This window comes from Dipodomys merriami, unplaced genomic scaffold (assembly GCF_024711535.1).
Source record: "Dipodomys merriami isolate MVZ:Mamm:240054 unplaced genomic scaffold, mDipMer1.0.p SCAF_21, whole genome shotgun sequence".
Taxonomy (NCBI): domain Eukaryota; kingdom Metazoa; phylum Chordata; class Mammalia; order Rodentia; family Heteromyidae; genus Dipodomys; species Dipodomys merriami.
The window spans coordinates 3383186-3402693 of record NW_027203493.1 but is presented as its reverse complement, the minus strand read 5'-3'; the positions used below and the strand labels follow the sequence as shown (position 1 = coordinate 3402693).

General features: G+C 47.1%; 3 protein-coding genes across 3 annotated transcripts; 2 read left to right on the top strand and 1 right to left on the bottom strand.

Moving 5' to 3' along the window:
• Positions 1 to 22: 22 nt before the first annotated feature.
• On the top strand, positions 23 to 6964 carry Tmx2 (thioredoxin related transmembrane protein 2). Its single transcript, XM_070032288.1, has 8 exons — positions 23 to 548; positions 3093 to 3153; positions 3349 to 3462; positions 4722 to 4798; positions 5027 to 5133; positions 5308 to 5373; positions 5464 to 5593; positions 6230 to 6964. The coding sequence occupies exons 1-8, from the start codon at positions 360 to 362 to the stop codon at positions 6377 to 6379; spliced, it is 894 nt and encodes a 297-aa protein (XP_069888389.1). The 5' UTR covers positions 23 to 359; the 3' UTR covers positions 6380 to 6964.
• A 1564-nt stretch (positions 6965 to 8528) lies between these two features.
• On the top strand, positions 8529 to 10640 carry Selenoh (selenoprotein H). Its single transcript, XM_070032284.1, has 4 exons — positions 8529 to 8818; positions 8916 to 9061; positions 9165 to 9282; positions 9932 to 10640. The coding sequence occupies exons 1-3, from the start codon at positions 8697 to 8699 to the stop codon at positions 9263 to 9265; spliced, it is 369 nt and encodes a 122-aa protein (XP_069888385.1). The 5' UTR covers positions 8529 to 8696; the 3' UTR covers positions 9266 to 9282; positions 9932 to 10640.
• A 338-nt stretch (positions 10641 to 10978) lies between these two features.
• Btbd18 (BTB domain containing 18) lies at positions 10979 to 19139 on the bottom strand. The gene is made up of 2 exons (XM_070031839.1): positions 19016 to 19139; positions 10979 to 13002 (listed from the first exon to the last, which is right to left on the bottom strand). Exons 1-2 carry the CDS (start codon positions 19137 to 19139, stop codon positions 10979 to 10981), a joined length of 2148 nt encoding a protein of 715 aa, XP_069887940.1.
• Positions 19140 to 19508: the final 369 nt, after the last annotated feature.

Here is a 19508-nt window from a genome sequence, read left to right as displayed (position 1 = left end):
CACGTGCCGCCCACTTCCTTCAAGGGACGCCTGTGATTGGATACTTCAGACTGCACCTTCTCTCTTCCTGCAACTATTTCCGTCGCTCGGTGAGAACGTTCCGGAAGTGCTCGCTAACCGTCCCTTCGCTGAAAAACACCCAATCGAATGACTCAGTTGGACTAGCGACTGGTAGATCGTCCAATAAACGATCAAATCCCCCTTGGCAGGCTGGGCCTACCACAGCAGCCCATCAAAATCACTTCCGGGTTCGGAACCGGTGCTTCTGAGATTTGACCCAATAGAAACCTTCATAAGTGAAGGAGGCGGAGCCAGACCTACAGACGCCGGACAGCGGCAGGGCCGCCGGGGCCTGGAAGATGGCGGTTCTGGCACCTCTCATTGCTCTCATCTATTCCGTGCCGCGGCTTTCACGATGGCTGGCTCGTCCTTACTGCCTTCTGTCTGCCCTGCTCTCTGCTGCCTTCCTTCTCGTGAGGAAGCTACCGCCGCTGTGCAACGGTCTCCCTACCCAACGCGAAGATGGCAACCCGTGTGACTTTGACTGGGTGAGCGCCCCCTGGCTCCGTATCCCGCGACCTTGACTGAGCCTCCCGGGGCTCGCTTTTCTGTAGACACCGTGGGATCTTATTTCTTTAGGGGTACTTGTGCCAGCCCTGGGGTTTGAACTCAGAGCCTGGCGCTCTCCCTGAGCATTTTCACGCAAGGCTAGCGCTCTACCGCCTGACCCACAGCTCCGCCAGAGCCCGTTCATTGGAGATAAAAGTCTTATGGACGTTCCTTCCTGGGCTGGCTTCAAACCACGATCATCACATCCCAGCTTCCTGTGCAGTTAGGATGACAGGTGGGAGCTAACGGTGCCCAGCTAGTAGATAGTTTTTGTTTTCCTGGATAATTGATGATAACTGATTAAACGTGGTGATCGGGAACTTAAGAGAATGAGGTAAATAACATTGGTTTTAAGAAGGGGAGAGGAGCCCGGTGCCGGTGACTCTTGCCTGTCATCCTAGCTACTCAGGAGGCCGAGATCTGAGGATTGCGGTTCAAAGTCAGACGGAGCAAGAAAGTCCATGAGACTCTTATCTCCAATAAACCACTAGAAAACCGCAAGTGGTGCTGTGGCTCAAGTGGTAGAGGCTAGCCCTGAGCTGAAGAGCTGAGGGACAGCGCCCAGGCCCAGAGTTCAAGACCCACGACTGACAAAAAAAAGAAGAAGGGGAGAGGGCTGGGAAGGTAGCTTAGTGGTAGAGTGCTTGCCTAGTATGCATGAAGCCCTGGGTTCGATTCCTCAGTACCTCATCAACAGAAAAAGCCAGAAGTGGCATTGTGGCTCATGTGGTAGAGTGCTACCCTTGAGCAAAAGAAGTTTCAGGGACAATGCTCAGGACAGGTCCTGAGTTCAAGCCCCAGGCCTGGCAAAGATAAGTACATAAATAAAAAGAAGGGGAGAGGATAGAGAGTTGTAAAATGGTTGAGATTAATTTGGATACATTTATACATGTGTGGAAATGTCACATGGAACTTAATGTGCAACCAATGTATGCTCATTTAAAATTTTTCTCCCAAAAGATTCAAATTATATGTTACACACCATGATGTGTGCCTATAGCCCCAACTACTTAGAAGGCTGAGGGTGAAGGATCATCATTTCAACCTTAGAGTTTGAGATCAACTTGGGCAACATAGACCTTGTTGGCCCTGAAGAGGGAAGAGCAGAGATCCAAACTATAGTAGCACCCAAAGGTGCATTACTCCAGAGATTTCAAGAGTTTCAGAAGTGGTATGACACAGTATGATAATGCTATTGTGGTTGAGTTAAAGTGGATAATACAGTGGAATGGATATAGGTATGGGGTGCCATTTGTAATCCCAGCAGAAGGATCACAAATTAACTGCCAGTCTAAGATTTATGGCAAGACATTATCTCAAAAGACCAAAACAAAAAACGAGGATGTGGGTATAGCTCAGTAGTAGAGTACTAATCCATCCCCAGCATTAGAAAACAAAGTGGAAACAAAAGCATCTTTATGTGTGAAGGTTATTTTAGCCAGCTGGGCACTGGTGGCTCATGCCTATAATCCTATGTACAGGGTGAGATCTGAGGGTGGAGGTTCAAAGAGCAGGAAAGTCCATGAGACTGTAATTCTAGTTTGTCACAAAAAAATCCAGAAGTAGAGCTCTGTCTCAAGTTGTAGAGCACTAGCTAGCTTTGAGCAAAAACAATTAGTAGCACTTAGAAATAGTGTTTAGTCAAGAAAACCTGTTTAATATGGTGGTACATGGCTGTAATCCCAGTGTTTAGGAGGTAGAGACAGGAGGATTGGGAGTTGGAGTGAGGCTAGCCTGAGCCACATATGAGATCCTGGCTCAAAAATGGAAAAGAGATGGGCTGGGAAGGTGGCTCCATGGTAGAGCGCTTGCCTTGCATGCATGAGGCCCTGGGTTCGATTCCTCAGCACCACATAAGCAGGAAAAAAAAAAAAAGCCAGAAGTGGTGCTGTGAGTCAAGTGGTAGAGAGCTAGCCTTGAGCTGAAGAGCTGAGGGACAGCGCCCAGGCCCAGAGTTCAGGCCCCATGACCGGACCCCCCCCAAAAAAATAAGGAAAAGAGAGCCTGGTGCCAAGGGCTCACATCTGTAATCTTAGCTACTCTGGAGGCTGAGATCTGAGCATTTCAGTTTTGAAGCCAGCCCAGGCAGAAGAGTCACCATGAGACTTACCTCAATTTGAGCTGTGGCTCAAATAGTAGAGTGCTAGCTTTGAGCACAAAGAGGCTCAGAGACAGTGCCCAGGCCCTGAGTTCAAGCTCTAAGACTGACAAAAAAACAAAACAAACAAACAAAAAAACAGAAAAGAAAAGCAAAATGGAAAGCATGGAGAGAGAGAGAAAGAAACCAAAGCTCAGGGGTTAAGTGATTTGCCTGTCCCTTCTGACCTGTTTTCCCCACTACACCCTAGCCAACTCCAGTTCCTTCTTTATTATCACCATTCCCTATTTGGATCTCTGTTGTCTTATTCCATATTTGGATCACTTACCCCCTTTTTTCCCTATCAGCTCTGTTTGATGCATTCCTGTTACTGATTTTGTTCCAGAGAGAAGTAGAGATCCTGATGTTTCTCAGCGCCATTGTGATGATGAAGAATAGAAGATCCAGTAAGTCTAATCTTTTTCTTAGTCTATCAGACTAAGACCTAATGCCCTCTGGAAGTGCTTTCTTTTTGTCATTAGAAGGAAATTATTTGCTGAACATAGACCTACACTGTATGCGAAGGCTGAATTTGTTCTTGAGTCCTATCCCATACATCCCTCTCCTATGTCAGCCTGACCTATGGTATCTCTCTGTTTCAGTCACCGTGGAGCAACATGTAGGCAACATCTTCATGTTTAGTAAAGTGGCAAATGCAATTCTTTTCTTCCGCCTGGATATTCGAATGGGACTTCTTTACATCACACTCTGCATAGGTGAGGAAACTTGCCTTTATTATATGAGTTCTTCACAAAGAACTTTATTATATGAATTCTTTGACAAAAGACTTAATTGGACCAAGTTCCTACTCAAAACAGTTTCTCTCTCTCTTTTCATTTCATTATCTTTATTTTTCTTCTTTTCTTTTTTTCCCCAGTCCTGGGGTTTGAACTCAAGGTGTGGGTGCTGCCCTTGAGCTTCTTTTGCTCAAGGCTAGCACAATACCACTTGAGCTGCAGCTCCACTTCTGGCTTTTTTGGTAGTTTATTTATTTATTTTTTTTTTTTTTGTCGGTCGTGGGGCTTGAACTCTGGGCCTGGGCGTTGTCCCTTAGCTCTTCAGCTCAAGGCGAGCGCTCTACCACTTGAGCTACAGCGCCACTTCCGGTTTTCTGGTGGTTTTATTGGAGATAGGAGTCTCACGGTCTCTCCTGCCCGGGCTGGCTTTGAACCGTGATCCTCAGATCTCAGCCTCCTGAGTAGCTAGGATTACAGGCGTGAGCCACCAGCGCCCGGCTTTGGTAGTTTATTGGAGATAAGATCCTCACAGATTTTACTTCCTGGGCTGGTTTTGAACCTTGAGCCTCAGATCCCAGCCTCCTGAGTAGCTAAGTTTACACACATGAGCCACTGGTGCCTGGCTTTATTATTATACTTAAGTAATTGTACAAAGGAGTTGCCATTTAGCAAAGTGGTTTATGGATACAATATATCTTGATCAATGTCACCCCTTTCATCATTCTCACTCCACCCTTCCCTTCACTGTTCTTAATTTTCGAGGATATACATTGGATTCTAGTCTGCATTTTTCCCCTCTTCTCTTTGCTCATCAATCCTTTTCCCCTTGACCTACCCTACCCATTTCGAGAACTAACACCTGATTCTTTAAGAGGAAGGGACTGTGGGGGGGGGGGAGGGGTGTCAATTGTGGGGCTTGCACTCAGGGTCTGGGCACTGTCCCTGAGCCTCTTTGTGCTCAAGCTAGTGCTCTACCACTTGAGCCACAGCACCACTACCAGTTTTTGAGTGGTTTATTGGAGATAAGAGTCTCATAAGGGCTTTTCTGCTGGGGCTGGCTTTGAACCTCGATCCTCAGATCTCAGCCTCCTGAGTAGCTAGGATTACAGGCATGAGCCACCAGTGCCTGGTTTGAAAGTATAGATTCTTTAGTGACTTAAATTCTTGAGATGGTCTAAAAGTAAATCCTCTAAGTAAGGCCTAGCTTTTCCCTCTGACATCTTTTTTTCTGTATTCAGTGTTTCTGATGACCTGCAAACCTCCTCTGTATATGGGCCCTGAGTACATCAAATACTTCAGTGATAAAACCATCGATGTAAGTGTTCTTCCTGCCTTTTAGTTCTTGGGTCCTTGGTTTGTAATTTTTGTGCGTTCTGCTCACTAGGAATAAACATAGTACTTTCAAATGGAAGTCAGAGGTATAATGGTTCATTGTGGGAGCTAGGGGAGAAGGGGAGCTGGGATAAGAAATTTGAGTATAAGATTTGAATAGTTCCAGATGCCTAGGTGATCCAGTCTACTGTTTATTCCATTTGTGTGGCAGGAAGAACTGGAGCGGGACAAGAAGGTCACTTGGATTGTGGAGTTCTTTGCCAATTGGTCTAATGATTGCCAGTCATTTGCTCCCATCTACGCTGACCTCTCCCTCAAGTGAGTGGATAGAGAGAGGGATGGTGGAACTTGAAATGTTCTTCCCTGTCACTTTTGGCTGTGGTTTTGCACCTTGCAACCAAAGATGTTTTTCTCTCTTATCCTGAGATACCTCTATTTCTACTCATCTTGATCCATTGTTTCTTTTTTAGTATGTTAATAATATATTCTTAGGTACAATTGCACAGGCCTAAATTTTGGGAAAGTGGATGTCGGACGCTACACTGATGTTAGTACACGGTATGTAAAGAGCTGGGGGCAGAGGGTCAGCGGGGATGTGCTTTGAGCAATGTATACAAGTGTACTAAGATTCCTTTCTGGACCTTGTAGTTACAGAGTGAGCATATCACCCCTCACTAAACAACTCCCCACCCTGATCCTGTTCCAAGGTGGCAAGGAGGTAATGCGGCGGCCACAGATTGACAAGAAAGGACGAGCTGTCTCTTGGACCTTCTCTGAGGTATGCTGAAGTGGTCTGGAAAAGGGAAGAATAGTGGACTTTAAGCCTAACCTAGGTTTGATTCCCAGCTCTGCCATTTGCTTAGTATTGTGAGGATCTAGACTAGTTACTAGACCTCACTATTCATTTACTTAGAAAATTTATGTTACGTGCCATCTTTCTAGTAGTCTGGAACAGTTAATAGTAAAGATCACTAAGCCAGGCATGGTGGCACACTTTAATCCAAGCATTCTGGAGGCTGAGAGAGGAGAATCGTGAGTTCAGTAATAGCTGGAATACATAGTTCCTGGCCAGCTTCAGCTACATAATAAGCGTGCCCCCCACACTTACCCCTGGTCTGGAAAAAAAAAAAAAAAACTAAAACAAAACAAAAACAAGATTCAGTCTCTAAGGCCCCTAAAAGTTCCTTTAGTAACTTGGAAACAGTAACCTGGCTCACAGAATTGCTTTACAGTTGCATGTAGGTATCGTTATAATTGTTAGCATTTTAGTTGTCTTTCCTGGATACTTGAAGAAGAGGAACGATTAGGGCAGATTTCCTCCCTTGTTCCTAGACTGTAACTACATATTTGCTTCTCAAGCTCAGAGCCAAGGTCTTCCAACCTAAATTCTGATGTATGTGTCTCTTTTACATAGGAGAATGTGATTCGTGAATTTAACTTGAATGAGCTCTACCATCGAGCCAAGAAGCTATCAAAGGGTGGAGACCAGGTCCCCGAGGAGGAGGAGCCCAAGGCCTCCACTCCTACCACAGTGCCATGTAGAGAAAGCAAGAAGGACAAGTAGGATCTCTTCAGTGGCTTTGCATCTTCTGTCAATTCCTGGCACCTTGGAGGCTGAGCTCCTGTGGTACACAACTCTTGGCCTAAGGCCACAGCCTTTTATTTGTTTCTCTTGTTTGGCTGTTCTTGGGTAGGGCAGGTACTGTTTCTGATTTTAAAGAGGCTGATGGGGGAACTTGTTGAGGACCCTACTGGAAGGCCTGCCCAGCTTGCCAAGACTTTGAGATCTCATGGAGAAGGAAATGGGTTCCCACTAAGTTAGGTCAGTGTGTAAAAGCTACCCACCCCTCAGGATATCACCAGTCTGTGGTTTCATTGTTTTCTCCTAGTGGACCTGCTCAGCCAAGGCTAGACTAAACCCTAATGCTAGGTGGCCAGAATATAGAACACTAAGCACCCTTGCTTTCCTTAGGCCTTTGTGGCTTGCTCTGTGGCATTAAAAATATTTAAGCCTAAATTTGTCAGTAATCCCAAGAAGAAACCTTTAACCACAGAGTTTTCATCTTTGAAAATAGTATTGATCAAGCCCTCTGTTAGGAGGGGGTTCAGAGGAAGGGGAATTTTGCATAATAAAGAAAGTGGGATTGTCTTTTGAGTCTTATGTTTCTCAGCAATACATGTCCAGCCCTTTCCTGTGTTTCCATTGAGCTATACACTTCCAACCCTTTGTTCCCCATTATTTTTTACTTATTTTGGAGCGGAAATGTTACCAGTGGGTGTTCACAGAGGTGAAGATTCCAGATTCTTTTTTTTCTCTTTTGTCGGTTATGGGGCTTGAACTCTGGGCTTGGGTGCTGTCCCTCAGCTCTACCACTTGAGCTACAGTGCCACTTCTGGTTTTCTGGTGGTTTTTGGAGATAAGAGTTTCACAGACTTTCCTGCCCAGGCTGGCTTTGAACTGCGATCCTCAGATCTCAGTCTCCTAAGTAGCTAGGATTACAGGCGTGAGCCACTGGCACCTGGCTAGATTCCAGATTCTTGACAACAAAGAACTGAATAAAGACACACACAAGGGCCAGGAATATGAGTTAGTGGTAGAGTGCTTGCCTAGCATGCATGAAGCCCTGGGTTTGATTCCTAGGTACCACATAAACAGAAAAGGCCAGAAGTGGTACTGTGGCTCAAGTGGTAGAATGCTAGCCTTGAGCAAAAGAAGCTTAGAGACAGAGCTCAGGCCCTGAGTTCAAGCCCCAGAAGTGGCGTGCCCTCTCCCCCCCAAAAAAAGACAAAAATGCAATGTGGTGAAGCAAGGAGTTTAGTAGAAAAATATTTCCTGCTCCCCACGCAGGAAATGGGAGTTAAAAACTCAAAATGACAAAACGCTAACTTCCGCCTTTGTTTCTGAGCTAGGGGAATACACGTGTTCTTAAGGTCCAGCAACCCCTAACCCTTAAGCATTCCTTCTGGGTAGCCCAGATGAGTGTTACCTAGTATTCCAAAATACGGAGATGTCTCTGGGCCTACAGTCTGCCCGTTTAGGGATGTCAAATTACCATTCAAAAAGATTAGGCAAGTTCCTTTGTGTCATCACTGTCCTTATAATATAGCATTTAAGTGGAAGAAAGTTTAAACTACTTTGTTGCTTCCTGGTTCCAACTTCTTGAGAACTGGCCCTCTTATTTACTGAAAATAATATAATTTCCCTGTCTCCTCACTTCATTTCTTCTCCCACCCCGCCTCACACTTTGGACCCTTTTAATCTTAAAAGGAGGTGCAGAGGGAAGAGAAAGAAGAGGGAAGAGAAAGACCTCCTAGGTGTCCCCTGGGGCTGACAGGAGAGGGGGTGGTTTCAGCCTGCTGATCCTTAGAGAAGGATCTTTCTGCCTCCGCACCGGAGGGTCTGGGGCTTGAAGCACCTGCTACTCCACCCAAATGCGCTTTTTTTTTTTTTTAACCGTTCTCTATTACAAATGTGTCTTGGCTGGGCGCCTAATTCCTAACAAGGAAGGACAGACACTGCCCGCTTCGTTTGGGATTGATCTACGGGCCGCCGAGGGGAGGGCTTTGCGGGACGGCGGAGGTACAAAGAACTCGGAGAGCTGGCGGTCGCATTGCAGACCCGCCCCCAGACTTGAACGGGGCGGACGCTGCGCTCGGAGCCGCCGCGGCCCCGCCCCGCGCCGGCCGCGTGGTGGCGCCCGGAAGTCCCGCCCTCGGCGCGCGTGGCCGCCCGGGCCCCTTCTCCGCTCCCCTGGAGGCGGTGTGGCTGCGGGAGCTGGGGCTCTGCTCCGCGCTCGGGCCCGGCACCGGCTGAGCCCGCGGGTGTTCCCCCAGCAGCCGCACCCCTCGTCAGCCCGGCTCCGGGCCGTGTCGTAGGCGCCATGGCCCCTCGCGGGAGGAAGCGCAAGGCCGAGGCGGCGGAGGTGGAAGCGGCGGATAAGCGGGGGAAGGCGGCGGAGGAGGTGGAGGCGGCGCCGGAGGCGGAGGTCGTCATCGAGCATTGGTGAGGCGCCTGGAGAGGCGCGGGGGGCGGCGGGGGCCGGCGGCGGGGTCCCCGGGTCCGGGCCCCGTTTCCCACCGCGCGCTCTCCCCCCACCCAGCACGAGCTGACGGGTGTACGGGCGCCACGCCGAGGCCGTGCGCCAGGCGCTGCGCCGGGCGGCCCCCGCGCTGCCGGTGAAGCTGAACCCCGCCAAGCCCCGCCGGGGCAGCTTCGAGGTGACGCTGCGGCGCCCGGACGGCAGCAGTGAGTGGGGCAGCACCCGGGAAGCGGGAGTTTCCGGCCCGAGGCCGCGGGGGAGGCGCGTGCGGCGCTCCCAGTGACTGTTTTCGTTTGGGTCCGCTCCTAGGCGCCCAGCTCTGGACTGGGATTAAGAAGGGGCCTCCGCGCAAACTCAAATTTCCGGATCCAGGAGAGGTGGTGGAGGAACTGAAGAAGTGCCGCGCCTAAGGCGGCCTCCTGCCGAGGTTTGAAACGGGAGACGCGGGGTTCCCTTGGGGAGTCTGCCCGGATGGGACACCCTCTAACAAAGAGGCCTTTGAGGAACGCCGCCCTGCCTGGCACCTCCTCCTGTTGTGCGGCCGCTCGAGCTAGGCCGTGCCATAGTGACGGCCATGAGCTGCCTTTCGGAAGTGCCCTGTGTCCTCTGCGGATACTGACTGACCAGACTTGAATTTGTTTGAGTATTCATTTTTTTCGAATTCCTGATGGTTAATTCCTTGAATCCCCTAGAAATATTACTGGCCTTCCATGAGTTAAACGCCCTGTTTGACATATGCTTTTTTACTTGCGTTAGTGACTTTTCCCTTTTACTGGCAGATCTTTCTTGTTACTTCACCTGCACCTACCCTAAAACTCTTCTGGTTTTTATTCCTAATGTGTTACCTGTCCCATGTGATAACCCCGAAGGAATCACAATACTCCACTCTTAGCCAACAAGCATTTGACTCTCTGTATTCTGTGCATCATTTGGGGGTTTGGCGGGTGGCCTGGCACTTGGGTATAATTGAACTGTGGGGGAGGATACAGTCCCTGAGTTCTGGGTTTGAACTCAAGCCTTCTTGGTCTTTGGCTGCCTGGACACCTTCCTTAACATTTCCCTTTTCCTTTTTGCAGCTTTCAGTCCCTGATGTGTTGGAGCATTTATGACGGGACATGGCCAAAACTTCAGTCATGTACCTGAAATCATGGTTCCTTCAGCTCTAGAAATGATGGCTCAGTTATGAGGTAGCTCTCCAGTGAGGCATTGTAAAAGTGTTTGGATTTAGTTTAATAAAAGCTGAAATAAAAGTATCCTGAGTAGAATTTAAATTTGATGTGAAGGGATGGATGGCGCCATCCACGTGGGATTGGTGGGTCTTGCATTTTTCAGAGTGCAGAGTACCATTTAGCCTGGAACTCACTGGGTCTCTGGTAAAGCATGCAAAATACTTGTAAAAACCGGAAACACATCCAGGTGCTCACTGACTGAAGTCAGCCTGGGAAGAAAAGTCTCCGATTCCATCTCCAATTAACCAAGGGAAAAAAGCAAGACTGGAGATGTGTCTCATGTGGTACAGCACCAGCTGTGAGCAAGAAAGCCCAATGAGAACAGGAGGCCCTGAATTTAAGCACCTGGCAAACAACAACAACAAAACCCTATGGGAGCAAAGTAACTGGTAACTTTTTTTTTTTTTTAAGGGAGGAAGGATTGTCTTCCGGAGATATCAACTAGACTTCTGTATTGGCATTGAATAAGCCCACAAACATTGTATGCTGGGCCATGTCCCTCTCATTCACTTATTGTTCATCTTCATGCCTTCTGGAACATGGTTTTTAAAGCTAACCCTACTGAGAGTTTTCTTGATTGATTTTTGCAATGACTAGATACTGGTCTTGGCTGTTACCTATAACACACTCCACTTGGGGACCATACAGTTTTATTATTTCACTTGTCTTGTCAAAACTGAAAGATTGCAAAGAAATAGTTCAAGTTCATAATTTTCTACATATATTATTACTACTTGACTTCTACCTGTGGAGGGGAGAAAGGGACTTACAAAGAGCCAAGGTACACTTGCCTCTGTGCTAAGAGGAGAAGGCATGTGCTAGTTTGCCAGTAAGTCTTTTTGCTGGTCAACATTTCCACTCTCCCGGGGCCCCTAACCTGCCCTCCCACCTCTGCTACGTTAGTATATCTACTTCTGTTTCTGACTCTGAGGAAGGGTCAGGCCGTACAGAGGGAATGCCAATGGGCTCCAGCCTCTCATCTGCTGTCCAGTCCACCACATCAATCTCTTCCTCTTCAGGGCTGGTCGGGTGTGAGCCTAGCAGCTCAGAGTTACCAAATACTTCTTTGCCCACTTCGGGAGCAGGGTACAACACCTCATTCATAGTTAAGGACATGTCTAGCCCAGTCTCTGCCCAGTTGGAGCATGGAGGTGAGAGGTTCCCATAAGACCTTTGTGGCGGGTCAGAGGAGTGGATGTGGAGCAGTTTATCTCCCTGACCATCCAGTGGCTGGGAGTTGGCAATTTCAAGGTGTGGAGTCCAGGAGCCTCCCACAGAAAGAACCTCTCCTTCACTCACCTCAGAGGGCATGACAAAGGGGCTCAGGGGCTCAGCTGGCTCTTTGTTTTCACCAACAGGTTCTTTTTCCAGTCCTGTGAGCTCCCTGGGCCAGAGTTCCATGTCTGGCAAACACCATTCTTCCCCTTGGATCCAGTCCTTTCCTGTTTCTGTCAGGTGATAGCTGGGGGTCCTACAGCCCTCAGCCCCAGGACTCTGGAGGGACTCCCCAGGTGGTTCAATGTCTGAGCCACATAGCATGAAGTCCAGGATCTCTTCCAGTTCACTGGTGGCTGCGGCACCTGTGATTCGGTACTCCTCAGCTTCGCAGGGTTGCCCCAGCAGCGTCGTGTCAAATGCATAGGGTTCTCTGCAGTCAATATTCAGCACAGGTTCTTTCCCTAACAGCTCTGGACTGGATGCAAACTCAGGCTTCATCACAGCATGGTCTGGGGACTGGCTGGCAGACAGAAGTATGTCTTGTAGCCCAGGCCCCTCGGGGGAGTCCTGACACAGTTCTATTCTGGCAGGTAACATTTCCTGCTCATTAATTGATGATGACTGAGTTCCTGGAGGTTCTTCCAAGTCTCCTCTGGGTTCTGGAAGCTGGGGGCTATTTTGAGAGTTTTTGAGGGGAGGCTCTTGTACCACTTCCCAGCAGGTCCCATTGACAATCTTCCTAAGTTTCACGATCCCAATCTGCCCTTCCTCTGCTGGGTCTAAGTTGGATGCTCTGACTTCAGGGCTCCGCTTCTTGCACCCACCTGTCCCAAGACCAGATGGATTTGGAGTGCTCTGCAGAGGACTAACTTTTCCTGGTTTCGTCTTGTCCTCTCCCTGCACTTCTTTACTCACACTCCTCTGCCGCCAAAGACGCCGGCCAGGGGCTGTGGGCACTGAGCTGGGTCCACTTAAAATGTTGGAAGGTTTTGATGCAGGGACATCAGGAGATAGCTTTGAGCGACTTAGCCTGATCTTTCTGGGCAACAGGCGCTCATCCACAGAGGGATATAAGCTGGGAGGGGAAAGTGTTGTGGAACCAAGGACAGGGTCATTCTTGTTCTCCTTAGGCCCCTGGCTGTGGCTTGATGGAGAAGAGCTTTTTTCTTGCGGAGAAGGACAGACTCTGGCCTTCCTTTTGAGCAGAGGAGCATCAGACAAGTTCTCTGCATTTGGCAGGTTGCTTTCTTCCTGGAGCTCCTCCTCCTTCCCTAGGGACTTCAACTTCACTGCCCCAAGAGGACAGGGAGACTGGGTAACAGGCAATGGAGTTCGAGGGCGGCGGCTGGGTGCCACCACTCTGGCAGAGATTGGTGCTGGACTTGGTGGCTGTAAACACTCTCGGTTCAGTCTTCGGCCCTGTGGAGCCTTCACTAACTTTCCACCTTCTAGCTGAAGGGTTTCCAGCTCAGATACACGGAGCTGACGGGCAGCAGAAAGCACATCTTGGGCTTCTTCTCGAGATACTTCCATCTCTGAGGTATACAGGAAGTCTACCAGCTTCCTAAGTGTCCTGATTTTCAGGCCCCCCAGCTCCAGCACCACCTTCCGACCCTGAATTGGCCTTTCTCTCTCCAGGCGTTCTGTGAAGAAGGGGCTGCAAGCTGACAGGATGCAGCAGTGAGCTGGTACTGCCTCACCTGGGGACAAAACACATGTTTTTCTTATACAGACTGGCATGTTCATAAACTATACACAGACCACCACCCATCCCCCCCCCAAAAAAAAACTGACCCCTCTGTGGAATTTCAATGAAAAGAAAATGATTCCTTTTGCCTGCCTGGGACCTACCAATAATTTTTGCTAACTAACTTGATTTTTTCCCCCTCTCAAACCCACTTTATTCAGCACTAAAATCCTGAACCACAGGGTTGGGGCAGGTCAGACTAAGTCCTCACACTCAAGGCCAGGGAAATCCTGGAGAAAATGGTCACCCACTGAGGTGTTATCCCTGAAAAAGTGAGTCTAAACATACCTGCATCTATAATCCCTGAACTCATTTCTGACCACCTGTGCTGGTCTTTCATCCCTGGGACTAGATAATCTACACACAACAATGCTGCAGGCAACCATACTACTGCTACATCACAAGTTTTGTGAAATTCACTTACTGGAGAAAATATGAAGCGAGGAGAAGCCAAAGATACAGCAAGGTGACGCACCAGAGTGGCCTGGTGATGCCTGGGGGAGGAACTAACTCGATTTTTCGTCCTCTAAAACCTAGCTTACATCATTACCTTCAGAAAGCCTTTCTTTAGCCCACTGCAAGCTTTGGTTAAGTGTTCCTGAGCACATAGAGGTCCTCTAGCTATTACAACCCTTACCATGTCCACTATTACACTGAAAGCTCTGTCTTACTCACTGAAGTATTTCCAGTACTTGCCTCAAAGTGGGTATAAAAGAACAGGTAAAGAGTTCTAAGTAAAGCCAACCAAGCTCAAAAACAAAACAAAATCAAGATTCCATCTAGGCACTAGTGGTTCACTTCTGTAATTCTAGCTACTCAGGAGGCTAAGATCTCAGGATCCCAGTTTGAAGCTAGCTCAGGCAGAAAAGTCCCTAAGATTCTTCAATTAACCAGCAAAAAGGCAGAAGCGGAGCTGTGGCTCAAGTAGTAGAATGTCATTCTTGAGACTAAATGCTTAAGGGACAGCTCCCAGGCTCTGAGTTCAAGCCCAGTACCACCATAAACAAAAAAGAAAATTAAGATTTTTTTTCCACCAAAAGATTTGTGTGTGTGTTTGAATCTTGAATTCAGGGCCTTGTGTTCTCGCTTGGTTTTTTCACTCAAGGCTAATGCATTACCACTTCTAGCCACAGCTCCACTTCCAGTGTTCTGGTGGTTAACTGGAGAAAAGAGTCTCACTAACTTTTCTGCCTGGGCAGGCTCTGAACTACTATCCTCAGATCTCACCCTCTTGAGGAGGTAGGTTACAGGGATGAGCCACTAGTGCTAGACTTTCAAAGATTTATTAGCATGTATTGTACAAGTATGAAGGAGGTTCCTTGTGACATCTTCATAAATACATTGGACCCCTCTCAAACTCACCCTCATGACTACTTCTTGCAACAACTTCAACTGTGCTCATACATGCATATTAAGTACTGTGTACTGCTTGCTGAATGAATTTTGTTGACTCATTGAGAGTTCAAAGAACTATACAGCAGCAGCTTATGGGTCTAACTTGAGGGAAGGTGGAGGACAATCGGTTCAGTTCAAGCTAATTTTCATTTCAGAGACACTTCCCACATACTCATAGTTCTTTCCATGGTTTCAATTACCAAAACATCAATGATGACTCCCAAATCCATATCTCTATGTAGACATCTTTCCTGAGATACCAAACATGTTACAACCTGCATGTCTTCATGGATGTCCCACCAGCACCTCCAATACAATCTTCCTAGAAAATAAATATCACTAGGAGTGGTGGTAATAGCAGTACTCAGGAGGTGAGGCTGGAGGGTTCAAAGTTCAAGCTTTGAGAGACTGTCTCAAAATACCAAATAAAGCCAGGTGCCAGAGGCTCTCACTTGTAATCCTAGCTATTGGGAGGCTGAGATCTGAGGACTGCACTTTGAAGCCAGTCCAGGCAGGAAAGTCTTTGAGACTCTTATTTCAAATTACCTACCAAAAAGACAGAACTAGACTGTGGCGTCAGTAGTAGAGTGCTAAGCATGAGCACAAAAGTTCAAGGACAGTGTCCAAGCTCTGAGTTCAAGCCCCAGGACTGGCACAAAAATTAAAAAATAAAAAGACTGGCTCACACCTGTAATTCTGGCTACTTAGAAGGCTGAGATCTAAGAGTGAGATTCGAAGCCAGCCCAGATAGAAAAGTCCCCAAGATTCTTTTTGCTTGTTTTGCCAGACCTGGGGCTTGAACTCAGGGCCTGGGTATTGTCCTGAGCTGCTTTTTTTGCTCAAGGCTAGCACTCTACCACTTGAGCCACAGTGCCACTTCTGGCTTTTTTTGTTTATGTGGTACTGAGGAATCAAACCTATGGCTTCATGCATACTAGGCAAGCAATCTATCACTAAGCCACATTCCCAGCCCCAAGTCCCCAAGATTCTTATCTCCAACTAACCAGTAAAAAGCCAGAAGTGGAGCTATGGGTCAAGCAATAGAACACTAGCATTGAGCAAAAAAGCTAACAGAAAGCAAAAGGCCTAGTGTTCAAGTCCAGTATCAGCATAAAAAAAGAAAAAGCTTTTATTCCCTTCCATACCTCCAAGTCTCCCTACTATCTACATCAAATAAGGTACTGTATTAATTCAGTTATCAAAGCCCCAAAACTAGAAGTCATCGGATAGTCCCTTACCTCCAATATCTAATGACATATCAGTTTTACAAATGACCAATTCTTCTTGAGTCCTTATATGTGCAACCTGGCATTGTTCTAAGGGTTTTACTGGTATTAATTCATTGATTCTTTTTTGTTGTTGTTGGTCATGGAGCTTGAACTCTGAGCCTGGGCACTGTCCCTCAGCTCTTCAGCTCAAGGCTAGTACTCTACCACTTGAGCCAGAGCATCACTTTGGCTTTTTCTGTTTATGTGGTACTGAGGAACCGAACCCAGGGCATCATGCATGCTAGGCAAACACTTTACCATTGAGCCACCTTCCCAGCTCAATTAATTGATTCTTTACTGCAACCTTGTAAAATACCTAATGGTACTGTAAGTTACTGAACAGGCAAAGTTAAGTAACATGCCCACACTTACACAGTAAGTAGCAGAAACAAGATTTGAAGCCAGAGGGTATACTACAAAGTCTATGCTCTCATGGTGAACAAATGATAAATTCTCATCAATATCTATTCTCTCCTAGTTTATAAAGTGGCTTTCTACCTGAGCTCAATACCATCCAATAATTCTCATACAGCCTGAATGTCATTTCTAAAGTGGGAATATGAACCTGACCCACTTAAAGCTATTCTGTAGTTTCCAGTGTCATAAGACAAACACCTACTTCCTTTATATGACACTGTAGACCTAACATGATTGCTCATGTCTACAGCCACCTCCAGTCAATAAACATGTAACCTGTGTTTAGGCCAGATGAAGTATTCACAACCCCCAAGTCCATCTCTCTCTCTGTCCATGTTCTCTCTCTCCAGAAAAACCTTTTCTGAACCGGGTGCCAGTGGCTCATGCCTGAAATCTAGCTACTCAGGAGGCTGAGATCCGAGGATCGAGTTTCAAAGCCAGCCTGGGCAGTAAAGTGTGTGAGACTCTTTATCACCAAGAAAACTACCAAAAAAAAAAGCCAGAAGTGGCGCTGTGGCTCAAGTGGTAGAACACTCGCCTTGAGCTGAAGAGCTCAGAGACAGCAAAAAAGCCGTGGCTCAGCTCAAGTGGTAGAGCGCTACCCTGGAGCTTAGAGCCCAAGCCCAGAGTTCAAGTCCCGGAAGGCAAAAGAAAGAAAAACCTTTTTGTACTTCCTTCTCCTGCTGTTTGTCCTTTAAATCTCACTTTAGAGATTATTTCCTCCAAGGAAAGTTGTTTAACCTTGTTCCTCAGGCTCCCCAAGTCTGTGAAGAATTCTTTACTTTTGTGCTCCTATTGCAACCGACATTTGCCAATTATACTTTTAATATACTGCAGTTACTTGAGTGCATTGACTATTTGAATATCATCCTTAGGAGAAGGGACTTTATCTATGAATGAGCTAGCACAATGTTTAACTTACAACAGACAACTGATGCGTTGTTTGTTTTTATTTTTGTGGGTCATGACCTTAAACTCAGGGCCTGCACACTGTCCCTGAGCTTTTTTGCTCAAGGCTAGTGCCCTAACACTTTCAGCCACAGCACCACTTCGTTTTCTGGCGGTTAACTGGAAAGTCCCACGGACTTTCCTGCCCCAGCTGGCTTTACACCATGAGCCTCCTGAATAACTAGGATTATAGTGTGAGCCACCAGCGCCTAGCTCTGATGTCTATTTTGAATCAGAAAGTTAATCTGGGTTCTACACTTACTAAGAAAACCAATTCACTTATCTGTAGAAATAGAATCAAATGATAGTGATTATCTCACAAAACTGTCAGATTCAAATCAGACACAAAACTATGTATTCTGTTAACTGTATAGTATATTATGTTAGCTATCAAAATCCTTTTATTTAGACATTGGGGTTTGAATTCAGGATGCTGTGCTACCTGGGTCATGCCTCGTGTGCGTGCGTGCGTGCGTGCGTGCGTGCCTGTGTGTGTGTTACCAATACTGGGACTTTATTCAGCTCTCTTGATATTCTACCACTTGAGACATACCTCATGATTACAGATATGAGCCAACATTCCCAGCTTGATTTTTTTTTTTTTTTGTTAGTTGTGAGGCCTGAACTCTGGGCCTGGGCGCTTTCCCTTAGCTCTTCAGATCAAGGCTAGCACTCTACCACTTGAGCCACAACACCACTTCTGGTTTTTTCTGCTTATGTGCTACTGAGGAATCAAACCCAGGGCCTCATGCATGCAAGGCAAGCATTCTACCACTGAGTCACCTTCCTAGCCCTTCCCAGCTTACTTTTTAAGAGGAAAAAGTATAGTTATAATTTCACTTTTTTTTTTCCTGCCAGTCCTGGGGTTTAAATTCAAGGTCTGGGTTCTGTCCCTGAGCCTCTCTGTTCTTAGGGCTAGTGCTCTACCACTTGAACCACAGCACTTCTTGCTTTTTCTGTTTATGTGGTTCTGAGGAATAGAACCCAAGGCTTCATGCATGCTAGGCAAGCACTCTACCACTAAGCCATATTACCAGCCCCAATTTCACTTTTTTTGGTGCCAGTACTAGGGCTTGAACTTAGGGCCTGGGTGTTGTCCCACCACTTTTTTTTTTGGTCGGTCGTGAGACTTGAACTCTGGGCTTGGGTGCTGTCCCTCAACTCTTCAACTCAAGGCTAGCACTCTACCGCTTGAGCCACAGCACCACTTCCGGTTTTCAGGTGGCTTATTAGAGATAAGTCTCACGGACTTTCCTGCCTGGGCTGGCTTTGAACTGTGATCCTCAGATCTTAGCCTCCTGAGTAGCTAGGATTACAGGTGTGAGCCACCGGCATCCGGCTTTGTCCCTCAGCTTTTACAGTCAAGACTAGTGCTCCACCACTTGAGTACCAGCTTTCCCTTTTTGTTTGTTTGTTTGTAGTTAACTGGAGACAAGCATCTCAAGGACTTTCTTGCCCAAACTGGCTTCCTTCCATATCTTCAGGTCTCAGCCTCCTGAGTAGCTGGGATAACAGATGTGAGCCACTGGCGCCCAGCACAGTTTCACTTCTGAAAGTAGTAACTGCCCTAGAAACAAACAGCTTTTGACCAGTTTATAGCACTGAAAGGTAATAACCTTCTCCTAATGTTGTCCTTCACACTGGACCTTAACTCATTTTATCTTTTTTTTTTTTTTTTTTTTTTTGGTCCGGTCATGGGGCCTGAACTCTGGGCTGGGGCGCTGTCCCTCAGCTCTTCAGCTCAAGGCTAGCGCTCTACCACTTGAGCCACAGCGCCACTTCCGGCTTTTTTCTGTTTGCTTATGTGGTGCTGAGGAATCAAACCCAGGGCCTCATGCATGCAAGGCAAGCACTCTATCACTGAGCCACCTTCCCAGCCCCAACTCATTTTATCTTGTTCAATGGTGAACTTTCAGTTCAGTTCCCCCCGTCTCTTACCTTCTGCCTGCAGAAGGACATCACAAAACACACCACTCTGCTGCTGGTGATGAAGCTGGAGAAATGCTAACCGGAGGAACCGGGAGTTCCTATACAGGATTTTGGGATTGCCAGAAGAGCACATGTTGGTATTCTGTTAATAAATCTAAGTTTTCATGGATCCTGTGGGAGAGACAATATATTTTAGAGCATGATTAACCTAATTTGTTTTTTGTTTTAGAAACAGAAACTGAATACATGGTTTCATGTTCTTGCTGGGCATTTTTGCTCAATGCTGGTACTTTACCACTTGAACCACAACTCCACTCTTGACTTTTTAAAAGGTTATTATAGGGGCTGTGAATATGGCTTAGTGGTTGAGTGCTTGCCTAGCATGCATGAAGCCCTGAGTTCGATTCCTCTTTACCACATAAGAGAAAAAAGCTGGAAGTGGCTCTGTGGTTCAGGTGGTATAGTGCTAGCCTTGAGCAAAAGAACCTCAGGGACAGTGCCC

Bases quoted from the DNA above. Each gene is read 5' to 3' on its own strand.
- Tmx2 (XM_070032288.1), top strand. From the start codon at position 360: ATGGCGGTTCTGGCACCTCTCATTGCTCTCATCTATTCCGTGCCGCGG. The intron at 3,154-3,348 runs GTAAGTCTAATC...TCTCTGTTTCAG, and splicing joins GATGAAGAATAGAAGATCCA to TCACCGTGGAGCAACATGTA. The intron at 5,594-6,229 runs GTATGCTGAAGT...TCTTTTACATAG, and splicing joins TCTCTTGGACCTTCTCTGAG to GAGAATGTGATTCGTGAATT.
- Btbd18 (XM_070031839.1), bottom strand. From the start codon at position 19,139: ATGTGCTCTTCTGGCAATCCCAAAATCCTGTATAGGAACTCCCGGTTC. The intron at 13,003-19,015 runs GTAAGAGACGGG...TTTTGTCCCCAG, and splicing joins TGTCCTTCTGCAGGCAGAAG to GTGAGGCAGTACCAGCTCAC.